Below are 14,918 nucleotides of genomic sequence, written 5' to 3' on the forward strand. Positions count from 1 at the left end.
TAAGACTATATAGCTCTATATAAGAATTATAAATGACTATGAGGAAATAATTTTAATGAACTCGAGGCTTCCCTTTATGAACCATTTCTTTGAGAGATTTGAAAATACCAGCTAAAGTACTGAGACTTATGGTTTTGTGAAACAAGGAAGTAGCAAGCAAGAATTGGGATGGGGAAAAAGCAGTAGGATTTAGGATGAGGACAGAAAGGAATTACCTCAGGTAAGATTGCACCTTTTTGTTTTATTTATTTATTTATTTATTTATTTATTTATTTATTTATTTATTTAAATTTATTTATGATAGTCACAGAGAGAGAGAGAGAGAGAGAGGCAGAGACACAGGCAGAGGGAGAAGCAGGCTCCATGCACCGGGAGCCCGACGTGGGATTCGATCCCAGGTCTCCAGGATCGCGCCCTCGGCCAAAGGCAGATGCCAAACCGCTGCGCCACCCAGGGATCCCTGTACCTTTTTGTTTTAGTGACAAACTCTTATTTATTGAAAGACATCCAGTTGAGGATTTTTTTTAAGATGATGAATTAAAAAAATTCATTCAGTTTTGTTCTATTAGTTATGGTTCCTGGATTGCAACGGAAAAGCTTGAGTAAGTACTGATTGCCTACCTAAGCTTTGTAGAGTGATTGATTGCCAGTGAGTTCCATTTATCTCTAGGCAGTCAGTCACTCTGAGGATGTGGAGCAGGAGGGAAGATGTTCCAAGCTTAGAGCCAAGCCTCTTTTATTTTGCTTTGCCATCATGCCACCCCTCCCCTCCTTGTTCCTTTGACTTGGTATCTTTTCAGACTTTCAGCTATAGTCATGGTTAGGTCCAGCAGGAACACCTACTCAGAGGAAATTAACACTTGTGCTGATCAGTTTATATAATTTCGACTTCAGATTGTCTTGACTCCCCATATTGCAATAGAAGGTTTGTGTATCTTTTCTCCTTAAGTATAAAGATGAACATCTTGGGATCTGGCCTGTAACAGCCAGCAAGTGTTGATTTCACCCCTTTGAAGGCTCAAGTACAGAAAGACAGAAATATGCTGAAATTCCACCATTTTCATTTGAACACATTAGGATATGGATTTAGAAAAGAACATCTGCATCTCATTTTGAAAATGGAGCTCTTCCCAAACCGCCTGGCTCGGGCGGGGAAGGGGGGTGCAGACGCTGGCTTTGTGTTAGTGCCAAACTGGGCTCCGCGTGACGGAACTTCTCCTTGGAAGACTGCCCTCTGCCTACCAGCAAGAGTGACTCCTTTCCTCTGTCATGGGTCCCTCTCCTCTGCCCCTCCTACATGCCCACTGAGCATCGTTCAGAGCAGTGAGCTTCATTAGCTTCTTTCTTATGTCACCATCACAGTGGTGGGGTGGATGCTCAGAGAAGAAAGGTCAAAGGTTGTGGCTGGGCTTCCAAAATGGGGTAGGGATAATTGGGTTTGTAGGATTCCTAGATTTAATTGATCTCACCATTCCCACCCCCCAATGCTGCCCCCAACGCCCATATTCCAAGTGGTTATTCCTTTTAGGTACCTTTCCCCTCTGACTTGACTTAGCTGTGAATACAACTTTCTACTTTTGAATCCCACTCCTTACAAGTTTATCCCATCATTGTTAGAATATTTAAAAAATATTCAGTGACAGTATATTTAAAGCTTCAGGTTCTCATGCTTTTATTTTCTAACAAAACGAGTCCTTATCTATTCATTGCAACATAAGGGCAGAAGAGTCATAGATGGTCTCGGGCTCTTATTGACTGGAGCTATTCTTCTCAGGCCTGAGGAATTATATCTGCTCCACATATCTGTAAGTAGATTCAGTGTTTGCTGAGAATTAGGAAAGTGGGTTAAGAAGGAGTACATTAGGGGATCCCTGGGTGGCGCAGCGGTTTGGCGCCAGCCTTTGGCCCAGGGCGCGATCCTGGAGACCCGGGATCGAGTCCCACGTCGGGCTCCCTGCATGGAGCCTGCTTCTTCCTCTGCCTGGGTCTCTGCCTCTCTCTCTGTGTCTCTCATGAATAAATAAATAAAATCTTAAAAAAAAAAAAAAGGAGTAAATTATTGTCTCATGAGCAGATACTTTCCTAGAAGGAAATTCATCAGTTGTGTGGGCCATGTAATTTGGAAGGCCTCCAGAAATGTTGTTCTATTTATGAAAATGCTGACTCGTTGATGGTTTATTTCTGCTGATGGATGGGTGGTCAAATAGCTCATGCTGGGGAGATAGCTGCATGGGCCTAGACAGGCAATCAGTTTACCAACTAGAGTAAAGTGAACTGACTCCCAGAGACTTTGGCTTCATCAGCTTCTTCCATTTTGTGGTGTGGTGTTTGACAGCCTCCATTTCTAATTCTCAGTTTGAAGCCTGAAACCAAAACCTCAAAAGCCCTTTTGAAGAATCACGTCCAGTTATGTAGGTGCCTTAGAGATATGTTTTCTATATATTTACATACATGCAGAAGGAAGTTATTTGATTCAGGGGGCAGAGTTACTAAAAATGGTATCAATGGATCTTTAGCTCTAGAAATAATTTGTAATAAAAAGGTCAGGCCTGTGATGATATGTTGGAAGTGTTGGAAGGAGATTTTATAACCTCAGAGTAGAAATAATTTTATCCCCAGGAATCTCTAGGCAAATGTTGTTCGAGCATTGTATTGGCAGTAAAGTCCCATCTCCCATCAGCCTCTCAGCACTAAGGGTTGGACACATTGGTGTGACATCTTAAAAACATTTTTATTTTTACAATTATTTTTACATTTTATAATTATAAAGTAGATAACATCTTTGTTGCCAACTATAAATTTGCCAAGTAATCACTGATATGTGTTCATTTGCATGGGTAAAACAAGCTGATGCTAATCTTGAACTGAAATAATTTTCCAGGTTACGTGGCTCATGAATTTATTTTGGATACAAGACCCTTTAAAAAGTCTGCAAATATTGAAGCTGTGGATGTGGCCAAGAGGCTTCAGGATTATGGTGAGTGACCTTGTGGGAGCAACTCCTTTTTAGGGCAACCCAGGTTGTTGACATTCATGCAGCTGCCCATTCTGGCTATGGGCCACTTCCTCAAGGCACAAACCAAATGTGCAGCCACCATAGTAAACTGATCCATAGGCTAAATGATGAGCCCAGGGTTCTACACGACCTTCAAAATGATAGAGAAAAGAACTTGCCCTGTGACGGCATTGGTAATCCCTTTAGAAAGTTATTAAATCATACATCTTGAATCCATCGCCATCCAAGAAGTCTTTGTAATTTACAGATTTAAAAATCCCCCCAAAAATGATTGCTGTCTCCTGTGTTTTTCTTTTTTTTCTACATTTTTCATTAAGTTCTTAATCTAAATTCCATTAAAGTTAACATACAGTATTTGTTAGTTTCAGGTGTGCAATATACTGATTAAATAGTTCCATCCATTACTCAGAACTCATCGTGATAAGTGTACTTTTTGATTCCCAGCACCTATTTCATGCATCCGACACCCACCTCCCCTCTGGTAACCATCAGTTTGTTCTCTGAAGTCTGTTTCTGGGTTTGCTTCTCCTCCTTCCCCACTCTTAGTTTCTTAAATTCCACATATGGTTGAAATCATATGATATTCTTTCTCCTACTATTTTGCTTACCATTATACTCTCTAGCTCCATCCATATTGTTGTAAATGGCAAGATTTTATTTTATTTTTTTTTATGGTGGACAAATATTCCACATACAGCATCTTTATCCATCCATAAGTTGGTGGACATTTGGGCTTTTGCCATTATTTGGCTATTGTCAACCATGCTGCTGTAAACACTGAGGCACATGTATCCCTTTGAATCAGTAGTATTGTGTCCTTTGGGTAAAACACCTAATAGTACAATTACTGGATTGTAGGGTAGCTCTATTTTTAACTTTGAGGAACCTCCATACTGTCTTTCAGAGTGGCTGCAGCAGTTTGCATTCCCACCATCAGTGCAAGAGGGCTCCTTTTTATGCACATTCTTGCCAACACTTGTTGTTTCCTGTGTTTTTGAGTTTAGCCGTTGTGATGGGGTATGAGTGATATCTTGTAGTTTTGATTTGCATTTCCCTGATGATGAGTGATGTTGAGCATCTTTTCATATGTCTGTTGGCCACCTGGATTTCTTTTTTGGAGAAATGTCTGTTCATGTCTTCTGCCTACTTTTAATTGGATTATTTGGGTTTGTGGGTTTTTGTTTTCATTGTCTTGCCTATGTTTCTGGTATTTTCTTACTCCTGTTCTTTGAAGAAATGAGTTGATATAATGGTGAAAGAAGTAGAGCAGGTAGCCTTGGAGAAGTGTTAGAGACAAAAGGCATTTGAGTTTTATAATCACCTCAGACATGGGGCATGGCTGTTTCAGCTGTTTTTATAGATGTAGGAATAAGCACATGTTGGTTTCATAAAGACCGTGTAATTTTCCTGGGAGAATTTAGAAAGATGCAGTACCCTTCATGGATTCGTGGATATTCATTCAGCTCAGTCCTTATTGAAATCCATGTTTTAGTGACATTATCAATAATATCAAAGGCCCTTCAATTATCAGAAAGACTAAGGTAGGGAGAACTTGGTCTTTCAATGGGTGAAATTCTATCTGAATTTTAATAATTTGGATAACTTCTTTTAATAAGGAAAGTGAAAGCTTCAATAATTTAATAGTTTTACTACTGTATCACAATGGGAGTTCCACATGTGTGACTCATTTGTCTCCTTAATGCAAGGTCTGATTATGCAGAATTATACTGATAAAAAAAAATGGGAAACCCAGAAAAAGTTTTCATTGATGAAATTAGCAATTATCCCTTCAAAATCTCTTGGTTGTTTCTGTAACCTGACTCAGCCTCCTGGCTAATGGCTGAATGATGGCAGATTCAGGCAGGCTATAGCTTCACTTCTGCCTCACATTTGATGGCAGCAGCAGCATTGCAAGGGAGGGAGGGGGTGGGTGAGGAGGGAGTTGTAATTGAAATTATGACTCAGTATTTCCAAGTCTTGGTCTATCTCCAACCTTGACATGATTTTGATGTTTGATAGAGTGATTGCCACACTTGCCTTAAGTCTAGAATTGTACAGGTGCTTAGCACTTAGTAAGCACCTCAGAACTTATAGTGAGAGAATGGGTTACCTGGCTGGCTATCCAAGGAACATGTGACTTTTGATATTAGACTCAAGAGTTCAAGCTCAGGGTCAAGAGTTTGAGCTACACATTGGATGTAGAAATTACTTAAATAAAACTTTAAAAAAAATGTGAGAGAATGAATGAATGGCTAAGTAAAAAAAATAAATAAACAGCAATTGAGATTGACACCACAGATTCTTAATCACACCTACTGAATCAGTTTCCAGGGGAGAAGCCTTAGTAACCTGTATAATTAACAAGCATCCAATGGATGAGTCTTAACAGCCAAATGTGGGGCACACTGCTTTAGGGCAGAGGTTTACAAACTTAGCAAGTGATTAGAGTCACTTGGGGAGTTTTTAAGACTCCTAGGTTTCTGAGCCTTAGTTTGGACTTCCTGAATCAGGGTGAAGATTCAAGAATCTGTCTTCCCAAGACAATTCTGATGGTTTCAGATATGTGAACCACTATAGCAGAATATGTTGGGCTGAATTTGCTCACATGAAATTGAGGTTGGACTTAATGGGTAAAGAGATTAGCTTTTTTTTTTTAAAAAAAAATCCCTTTCTGGTTTGAGTGACATAATTAATATGTATTGGTCAAAACTTACTAAATGAGAAGTTTAAGATTTGTGCATTTTACTGTATGAATTTTATCACAAATACATATGAACAGATAATGAAATTCTAGTTAATGATACGCATGCTAAAGTATTTAAGGGAGAAGTGTACTGATGACTGAAATGCATCAAAAATCACATGCATCAAAATCACATGCATCAAAAATGCATCAAAAATCATCAACTATAATGATGCTGTTTGATTAATCACATATCTACTCATCCATGGTAGATATGTGGATGATGGATGAGTAGGTATGTGATTAATCAAACAGCATCACTGTAGAATCTAGGTGAGAGGTAATATGGGTGTTTATTCTTTCAACTTACTATTTAAAATTATAACATGTTTAGGAGACAATCCCTTAGCATGCAGGTGTGACCCTAAAGCTCCCCATGTGATTTACACAGATTAGAATTTGGGAACCATTTAAACTTAGCTAACAGATATATCAACTTTGGGGCTCTTCATCATCTTACAGTTTCACAGAAAAAGGGTAAAAAAATGTGAAAAGTTCGTTTATGGCTTTTGTCCAGAAAATCTCTCTTGAGCATGTGTCTTGTTGATTCATCTTACATATGAAAACTTTTGGAAACAAATATCTTCAGCCTGTAATCAGTATAAAGACAAAGACTTTCCATGTACAAGCCAAGTCTCAGTTTCCTCTGTAAAATGGGGATAGCAATACTTACTTTAGGCTTATGGTTGCTATCTCATTATTTAACTTTTGATAGACTATGATTTAATTTCTCTTAATTGCAAATAATAAGCATTATAGAGAGATTCTAAAACAAAATTAAAGTGAAATAAAAATCCCATTCTCATATTTTGGTTATAACCCAAGTTAAAATTTTAGCATTTATTCTTCAAGGTGTCTTCCCTCTTAAGATATATGTGCATAAACACTTTGTCAATTTTTTTTTTATAAAAATGGGATGTCATTATATAGTTTGCTTTTTTCACTTAATCTTTTTTAATGTTTACCCAATTTACCAAATATAAATTTAGATATTTTTGAATGGCCACATATCTATTGTATAGTTACCCTGTAAGACTTCCTAAACTGATTCTCCATTGTTTGATGTTAGTTTATTTCCAAAGTTTTTTTCTTGCATAAACGGTACTGAAATGAATCCATGCATATAAAATCCATATACGTATAATTTGCATATATGATCACATTTATCCAGTGATTTCCTTAGGATAAATTATGAAGTGGGAGGGTTTCTTCTTCCAAATCAGGGAGGTCAAATTTAGTGACACAAGTTCCCCTATCTCCTTTGCAGGATTTCATGCCCCTACCATGTCCTGGCCCGTGGCAGGGACTCTCATGGTTGAACCCACTGAGTCAGAAGACAAGGCAGAGCTGGATAGATTCTGTGACGCCATGATCAGCATTCGTCAGGAAATCGCAGACATCGAGGAGGGCCGCATTGACCCCAGGGTCAATCCACTGAAGGTGTGTAGGCACTGGTACTTTATCCAGAATGTCCCACAGAGAAGATTGGATATGAATAGTGTGCCAGGAACCCCCTGGACTCCTATCAGAAAATGATATTATTCTTGCCTAGAATAAGACCATTCTTCTGAAAAGATAAATTCATTACTTGCAAATTTAAATCTTCTTGAACATCATAGTAGCAGTTATTCAAGTATAATGTGGATGCTTTGCTATATGTTTTGTTTATGTAGTTCTTTTTAAAAAGATTTTATTTATTTGACAGAGAAAGAGCAGGAGCAGGGTGGGGGAACAGGCTCCCCACTTAGCAGGGAGCACAATGTGGGGTTCTATCCTAGGACCCTGCGATCATGACCTGAGCTGACGGCAGATGCTTAACTGACTGGGCCACCCAGGGCTCCTGTGTAATTGTTTTGTCATTATGGGAGGTATACCTCCCACATGTACCCAACTCGCTGCCAAAGGAAGGAGCAGAGGCTGAAGAACTCTATCTAGCTGAGGAAGTCTTATTCTATATCTGTTTGATGCAGTCTCATGGATTATTTACCTCACTGAGTCTGGATAAACACAAGCTCTTATATTGGAGCAGTTATCTCTTAGAACAACTAATTGGTACTTGGCTTTTTGCAATGTTATGGCTTATTTTGGAGAAAATCCAAAACATGTTTGTTATATACCTGCTTGTGAGCTCTAAGTCTCTTGTTAGGTCCAGACATTATTAAGCTGAGGGAATCATGAATTGAATATACTGTGACTGGTTATACTATTATGGCCAAGCCAGAGAACAAGTCTGAAATGCTGGGGGAAGCTCAGGCAAGTTCCAAAGTGCCCAGCGGAGGGTGGAGTACAGGGGCCAATGGCTGGCAGGAGAAGGCATCTTGTTTATTATTATTTTCTCTTTTCTGTGGATACTGCTGATTCTTTAAAGATTTAGGCTATTTTTTAAAAATGGCAATAGATATCTAAAGAAGATAATACTGAGTTACAAAAACAAGTGGAGAATAATAGAGGATGATGATGATTCTAAAATGTGCCAGGTATGCTATAATCTATGATATATACAATAATAGTATAAAAACACAACAAGCATGGTGAACACCAAATTGAAGATACTGGGTATCACTGGGGAGTAGGGTAAAAGATAGGATGGAGGGGATATATTGGCAGCTTCAACTGTGATTGCAATGTTTGTTTTACTTTATTTTTTTAAAGATTTTATTTATTGTGAGGGAGAGGGTGAGCACAGTGGGGGCAGGGCAGAGGGAGAATCTCAAGCCGATTCCTCTCTAAGTGAGGACGACACATGACTCAATCCCAGGGCCCTGAGATCATGACCTGAGCCAAAACCAAGAGTCAGACATTTAACTGAGCCGTCCAGGCGCTTCTCTGCAATGTTTATTTTAAAAGGTTAAGCAAATATGACAAAATGTTGATTTATCTTGGTTGGGTGATAGATGTGCAAATATATTACTGTGACTTTCTGATATTTTAAGTATTTCACAATAAAACGTTTCATATCACAATCACTTTCTCCCTCAAATTGAAATAAAACAAAGCAGTGGCCTTCTGTCCCTGGGCTTCCATCAGCTCATAGGTTGAAACAAAGCACAGGAATAGGCAGTGCTCTACTCTGATCTCTTTCCATTTGTGTGTCTGTCTCAGATGTCTCCACATTCCCTGACCTGCGTCACATCCTCCCGTTGGGATCGGCCTTACTCCAGAGAGGTGGCTGCATTCCCACTCGTAAGTTCTCTGAACCCGAACGTGCCGGCGGCTCTTGTGTTCATGTGCGTACGAAGGGCCATCACCTACCTGATGGGGCCCCTAGCCTTGCAGCCTCATTATAGTAACTTTATGTGGGACACCTTTTTAAACAAACAAAAAAAAAAGATTTTATTTGAGTGAGTGTGAGAGAGTGTGTGAGTCGGGGGAGGAGCAGAGCCAGAGGGACAAGCAGACTCCATACTAATTGAGGAGCCCAGCATGATGGGGCTCAGTCTCCTGACCCCGAAATCATCACCAGAGCTGAAGTGAAGGGTTGGACGCTTACCTGTGTGACCAAGGTGCCCCTCTGTGGGATACTTTCTTTTTTATTTCTTTTTCTTTTTTAAAGATTTATTTATTTATTCATGAGAGACACACACAGAGAGAGGTAGAGACACAGGCACAGGGAGAAGCAGGCTCCATGCAGGGAGCCCGACGTGGGACTTGATCCCGGGACTCCGGGATCATGCTGTGGGCCGAAGGCGGGCGCCCAACTGCGGAGCCACCCAGGCGTCCCTGTTGGATACTTTCTTAATTGGGTCATGACACATGATGCACAGCATAGGAATTGACTTTCAGAGCTCTGAGGTCAGAGTGTCAGCCACAAGCTTGAGAATCAGCTGGGTACAAGTAGAGGAAGACCAATTTAGAGTCCTCGTCAAATTTCTACTATCATCCAACAGGGAAATAGCCCCAAATGTACCAAATAGAGTCTTTCTTTCCTTTCTGATTCTTACATTTTAAAAAAAGTGCTCGTTAGTCTGTTTGGCAGAGTGGAGCCAAGGGTCAAAAGTTGGATTTTGGGGGACAATAATAAAGGGGTGGCTTTTAGCTTTTTTTTTTTTAAAAGATTTATTCATGAGAGGGGGGGGCAGAGACACAGGCAGAGGGAGAAGAAGGCATCATGCAGGAAGCCCGATGTGGGACTCGATCCCAGGACTCCAGGATCACACTCTGGGCCAAAGGCAGGCGCTAAACCGCTGACCACCCAGGTGTCCCATTTATTTTTTTGTATTGGAATATGGTTGACACACAATGTTATATTAGTTGCAGGTGTACCCTATAGTGATTTGACAACTCGATACATTCTGCTCTGCTTACCGCAAGTGTAGCTACCATCTGTCACCAGAAAAAGTGCTACTATAATAATATTGACTATATTTCCTGTGTTGTACCCTTTATCCTCCTGGCTTACTCATTCCATACCTAGAAGTGTGTACCTCCCACTCCCCTTCACCCATTTTCCGCATCCCCCAAACCCCTCCTGGCAACTATCAGTTCTCTGTGTTTATGGGTCTGTTTCTTTTTCTAATTTTTAGATACCATATGTAAGTGAAATCATATGGTATTTGTCTTTCTCTGATGTATTTCACTTAGCACAAAACTCTCTAGGTCCATCCATGTTGTAAAGAGCAAGATCTCATTTTTTTTCCATGGCTGAGTAATTTTCCTGTGTGTGTGTACACGTGTATGTACATACGTGTGTGCATATACATATACATACACAATATCTTTATCACTTCATCTATTGATGGACACTTGGGTTGGTTCCCTATTTTAGCTACCATAAATAATGCTGCAATAAAAATAGGAGTGTGGGTTTTACATTATACTTTTTGGAACTTACTAGGCTGTGGGGACATCACTGCAAGCTCCTCTTTCCCCAAGAGAAATGTTTCAGAATACCCCAGAACATTTCCATCTTTTGTCCCTTGCAGCCCTTTGTGAAACCAGAGAACAAATTCTGGCCAACCATTGCCCGGATTGATGACATCTATGGAGATCAACACCTGGTTTGCACCTGCCCACCCATGGAAGTTTATGAGTCCCCATTTTCTGAACAGAAGAGGGCCTCTTCTTAGTCCTGTCCCCCTAAGTTCAAGTGACTGACTTGATGTCTTTCTCTGGAGCATTTGATAACTATATAATTTTCCATCCCAGACTCAAATTGGGTTTTATATACTGTGTATATTTTTGTAATCTCTGTCAAGGTAATTGTAAATACCATTAGCATAGTGAGTGGAAACTCACTGTTGGAAGACTGATTTGCCTCAGTGCCTGCTTCCATATGTAGCAGTTGATGTTCAAGTTGCCTTGATTGGGAGCCATTTAGTTTTTTGCATAGAAAATTTTGGGTGTGCTAAGAAGTTTAGGAAGTTCAGAGACATAATAGAGGTTATACTGTAGACTCCGAGAGACAGATTCTTGTTCCAAATAAGTCCTTGTGGACTGTGCCATCTGTGAGGAATCCCAGGGCAAATGTTTACATTTTGTATACACTGAAGAAAATTTTTCTCTAATTTGCCTAATCTGTAATAGCATTTCTGAGTGTTTTTTCTTTTCCCCTTGTGTTTTTTTCTTTTATTTGCAATTACTAGTATTCTAATAAAAGCAGTTCAATTTGAAGAATGTCTTCTTTGTCCATTTTTCAATCTTATTTCCATATGCCCTAGGTTCAGAGGTATTCGAAGGGCAATGAGAATATCCAACCCAATAGCCATTTTCACATTATCAGTTTTGTCTAGCAGTTTTTCCTCCTTATACACTAAGTCCAGAGATAATAAGCCACAGTCTAATGTTCCTTCAGTCTTCCTGTTCTGCCTCCCTTTGTATGCAGTCTTCACCCTCATGATCTTAAGATGGCTCTGCATATTGACAACACATAACCATTCTAGATAGAAGAAAGGGAGAAAAACAAGAGACAAAAGGCAGATTTTTTTAAAAAGATTTATTTATTTATTCATGAGAGACACACACAGAGAGAGAGAGAGAGAGAGAGAGAGAGAGAGAGGCAGAGACACAGGCAGAAGGAGAAGCAGGCTCCATGCAGGGAGCCTGACCTGGGACTCGATCCCAGGTCTCCAGGATCAGGCCCTGGGCTGGAGGTGGCGCTAAACCACTGAGCCACCTGGGCTGCCCCAAAAGGCAGATTCCATCCATATTGACTTCTTTTGAAATGAGTTTCCACAGATTCCACCCAGTAATTTCTGCTTGCTTTTATCTGGTCAATTGTTTTACATTGCCAGTTCTAGGTAGTATAAGGCCTTTTACCTGGGTATGTTAGTGCCCCAAAGAAAATCAGGAGTTAGATAAGTCAACTAGCATGCCTGCCACAAAATAACTTTTCCCTAGAAATAGCAAATGCTTCAGATTTTGTTCCCTGATTGTGAGCACTTGTATGATTCCTGATTACTTGGTTCTTTGCATGGTTGCTGCTCAATCAAATGATAGTCATCTGGAGAAAGGTCTTAGTGCTGTATTGAGTACTCTGCAAGTGGTCCACTTATTCTCACACTTAAAATGTATGTAGAACAATTTCAGCCTAAGCATTAGAGAAGTGATGGGATCCATGGTTTCTTTTTTACATTATAATTAGTTAATATTTATTGAGTTCTTCTTGGGGGCCAGGTACTATTCTAAGTGTTTAAGGTGTATTATCTCATTGGAACCTCACAACTGTCCACTTTTACACATGAGGGTATGGAGAGATGCCTAAGGTCACACAGCTGATTAGAGGGAGAGCTTGAATTTGAACCCAGGCTGCACAACTCCAATGACAGCTGGTCAAAACAGGTTATTACACTGCTATAGTCTCTATATAGCTGGTGACTCTGCCCTTCCTGAGGTGGAAACCAGGGTCTCAACACAGACTAGCCATCAGGCTTTTCTTTTTATCAGACCGTAAAGTATGTCAGAGGCAAATGCAGGTGATCAAATATTCAAATTGTACTTCACTGTTACATCAATCATATGTTCACCTGATGTTTGTGCCCATGTTTCCCACCTCTGGGTCTTTGCCCATGTGATGTCCTCCATGTGGAGTACTCTCCACTGCTACCTTTGCTTTACTGGCTCCTGTTTGTTCTTCGTTTTAGCATTTCCTCAAGGAGGTCTTCCACACATCTGTGAAATATGCTATTATTTTGGCACTCAGCTTGTTTTCCTTTACCCTTAGCACAATTAGTAATTACTCCCTTTACTTGGCTTTTTTCTCACTAGGCTGAGTTGCTTGAGAGCAGGCACTATATCTCACTCATCATTGGATTTCCACGGCTGAGCCAAGGTCTTCCAGGCCTTAAAGCAAGGCTTTGTATAGGATCCTCTCCCGCCTCCCACCTCATTTTTATTGTGGTAAAGTATACATAAAAGTTACCATTTCAAATTACTCCATTCAGTAGCATTAAGTACTTAAACAATGTTGTGTAGAAATTTTTTAAGTTTTGGAGATGAGGATCCATGGTGGACATGTGCATACTTCATATAAATGGGGCATTCCCGTCTGCCTTCTCCAGCCCTAGACGGGCCACTGTTGGAGCCATCATTGCCTTGCTGCTGTGTAGGATAGAGGGCAAGGGCCCAGGAGGAGAAGCAACCAGCTCTTGGGCTCTCTGATCTGTAGGCTTACTCTTTTTTTTTTAAGATTTTATTTATTTATGAGAGACACACACACATATGCACACAGAGACAGAGAGAGAGACAGAGACACAGGTAGAGAGAAGCTCCATGCAGGGAGCCCAATGTGGGACTCGATGTGGAACTCGATCAGGGATCTCCAGCATCAGGCCCTGGGCGGGAGGCAGGCACTAAGCCACTGAGCCACCCAGGAATCCCCCTGGTAGGCTTAGTTTTACCAGCATTGCATCAAGGATCAAGGAAGTTTTTTTTTTTTTTGAGTTCAAAATTGGTTTTTAGCAATAAAGCTGATTAGCAAATAGTGTTTTAGTTAAGGTCAGGAGGGCTTGTTCTCCATTTTTGTCCCTCTGATGCTTGGCCAATCTAAACCTGGGATATTCACTCAAGGAAAAAATTTTAATCCGTAGAGCAGATGCACCAGTGCAGAACTACTGCCCTATGCATTTCCCAGGTGAACAGGAAAGATTCAAAGGCGGGGGGAGGGGTCTCCCCAGTGCCAGTGGAGTGACCCGGATGAACAGATGTCATCATCAATTGTCTCCTCTATGGAGAGCAGTGAGAAATAGGCCAGGAGGAAGGAGTGTCACATTGCCTGAGGTCATTCCATGAAGAAAACAAAATCCAGGAAGCAGGAGTTAGTGCCCAACACACAGTATACCATTCTTCTATATCTGTTTATAAAAGGGTAGTAAGGAGGGATAGCAATCAGAGTATGTGTTCTGGAGTCAGATCCCAGCTTCCCCATATCTTATTAGACATATGACCTTGGAGAAGATAAATGGCATCTCTCAGGCTCCGTCTTCTTACCTGTAAAATGATATTACCTACCTCTCCTAGGTGGAAGTTTCAATATATTGCTCCAAACAGTACCTGACACAAAGTTAGTTAGCTCTTATTCTCCTTTTCACTTAGGATCTTGTGTCTTTACTGTAAATCCCTGCACTCCCTGCTCCAGAAATGGAGCTCTGATCCCCATTTGGCCTATCTTGCATTCAGATCCATTTCCTTTCCTTTCCATTCCTATGCACCTCTGGACAGCCAGAGAAAGTAGAAGGAACACAGGCTAGGATTTGGATTAAATTCCCAGTATGCCAATTATTTTGAGACAATAAGGAAATTCACTTATTTATTTTTTTGCACTTCAGTTTGTTAGGGTGTAAAATAGCAATAATAAAGTACTTTATCAGGCTTGTTGTAAGGATTAAATGAGGTAATACAAAATGAGCACTCTGCATGGTGTCTGGCACCCAGAAATCACGAACTTATTTTGCAAATTCTGACTGAGCCATTTTGTGCCAGGCACCATTTTTTTTTAAGGTTTTATTTATATATTCATGAGAGACACACAGAGAAAGAGGCAGAGACACAGGCAGAGGGAGAAGCAGGCTCCATGCAGGGAGCCCGACATGGGACTTGATCCCAGATCTCCAAGATCACGCCCTGGGCTGAAGGCAGCACTAAACCGCTGAGCCACCTGGGCTTCCTGCCAGGCACCATTCTAACTGATACCTCTAATCGTGGAGCTTCAATGCTAGATGGACA

General features: G+C 40.5%; 1 protein-coding gene across 1 annotated transcript in view; it reads left to right on the forward strand.

Moving 5' to 3' along the window:
- The window catches only part of GLDC (glycine decarboxylase), a 94,916-nt gene extending 83,547 nt beyond the window's left edge, over positions 1–11,369 (forward strand). The window contains exons 22-25 of the mRNA XM_041762122.1: positions 2,882–2,977; positions 7,027–7,199; positions 8,862–8,942; positions 10,682–11,369. Of these exons, the coding sequence (XP_041618056.1) occupies positions 2,882–2,977; positions 7,027–7,199; positions 8,862–8,942; positions 10,682–10,825 (494 nt within the window). The 3' untranslated portion in view covers positions 10,826–11,369. The remainder of the gene's footprint in view (positions 1–2,881; positions 2,978–7,026; positions 7,200–8,861; positions 8,943–10,681) is intronic.
- Positions 11,370–14,918: the final 3,549 nt, after the last annotated feature.

This window comes from Vulpes lagopus, chromosome 7 (assembly GCF_018345385.1).
Source record: "Vulpes lagopus strain Blue_001 chromosome 7, ASM1834538v1, whole genome shotgun sequence".
NCBI classification, from domain to species: domain Eukaryota; kingdom Metazoa; phylum Chordata; class Mammalia; order Carnivora; family Canidae; genus Vulpes; species Vulpes lagopus.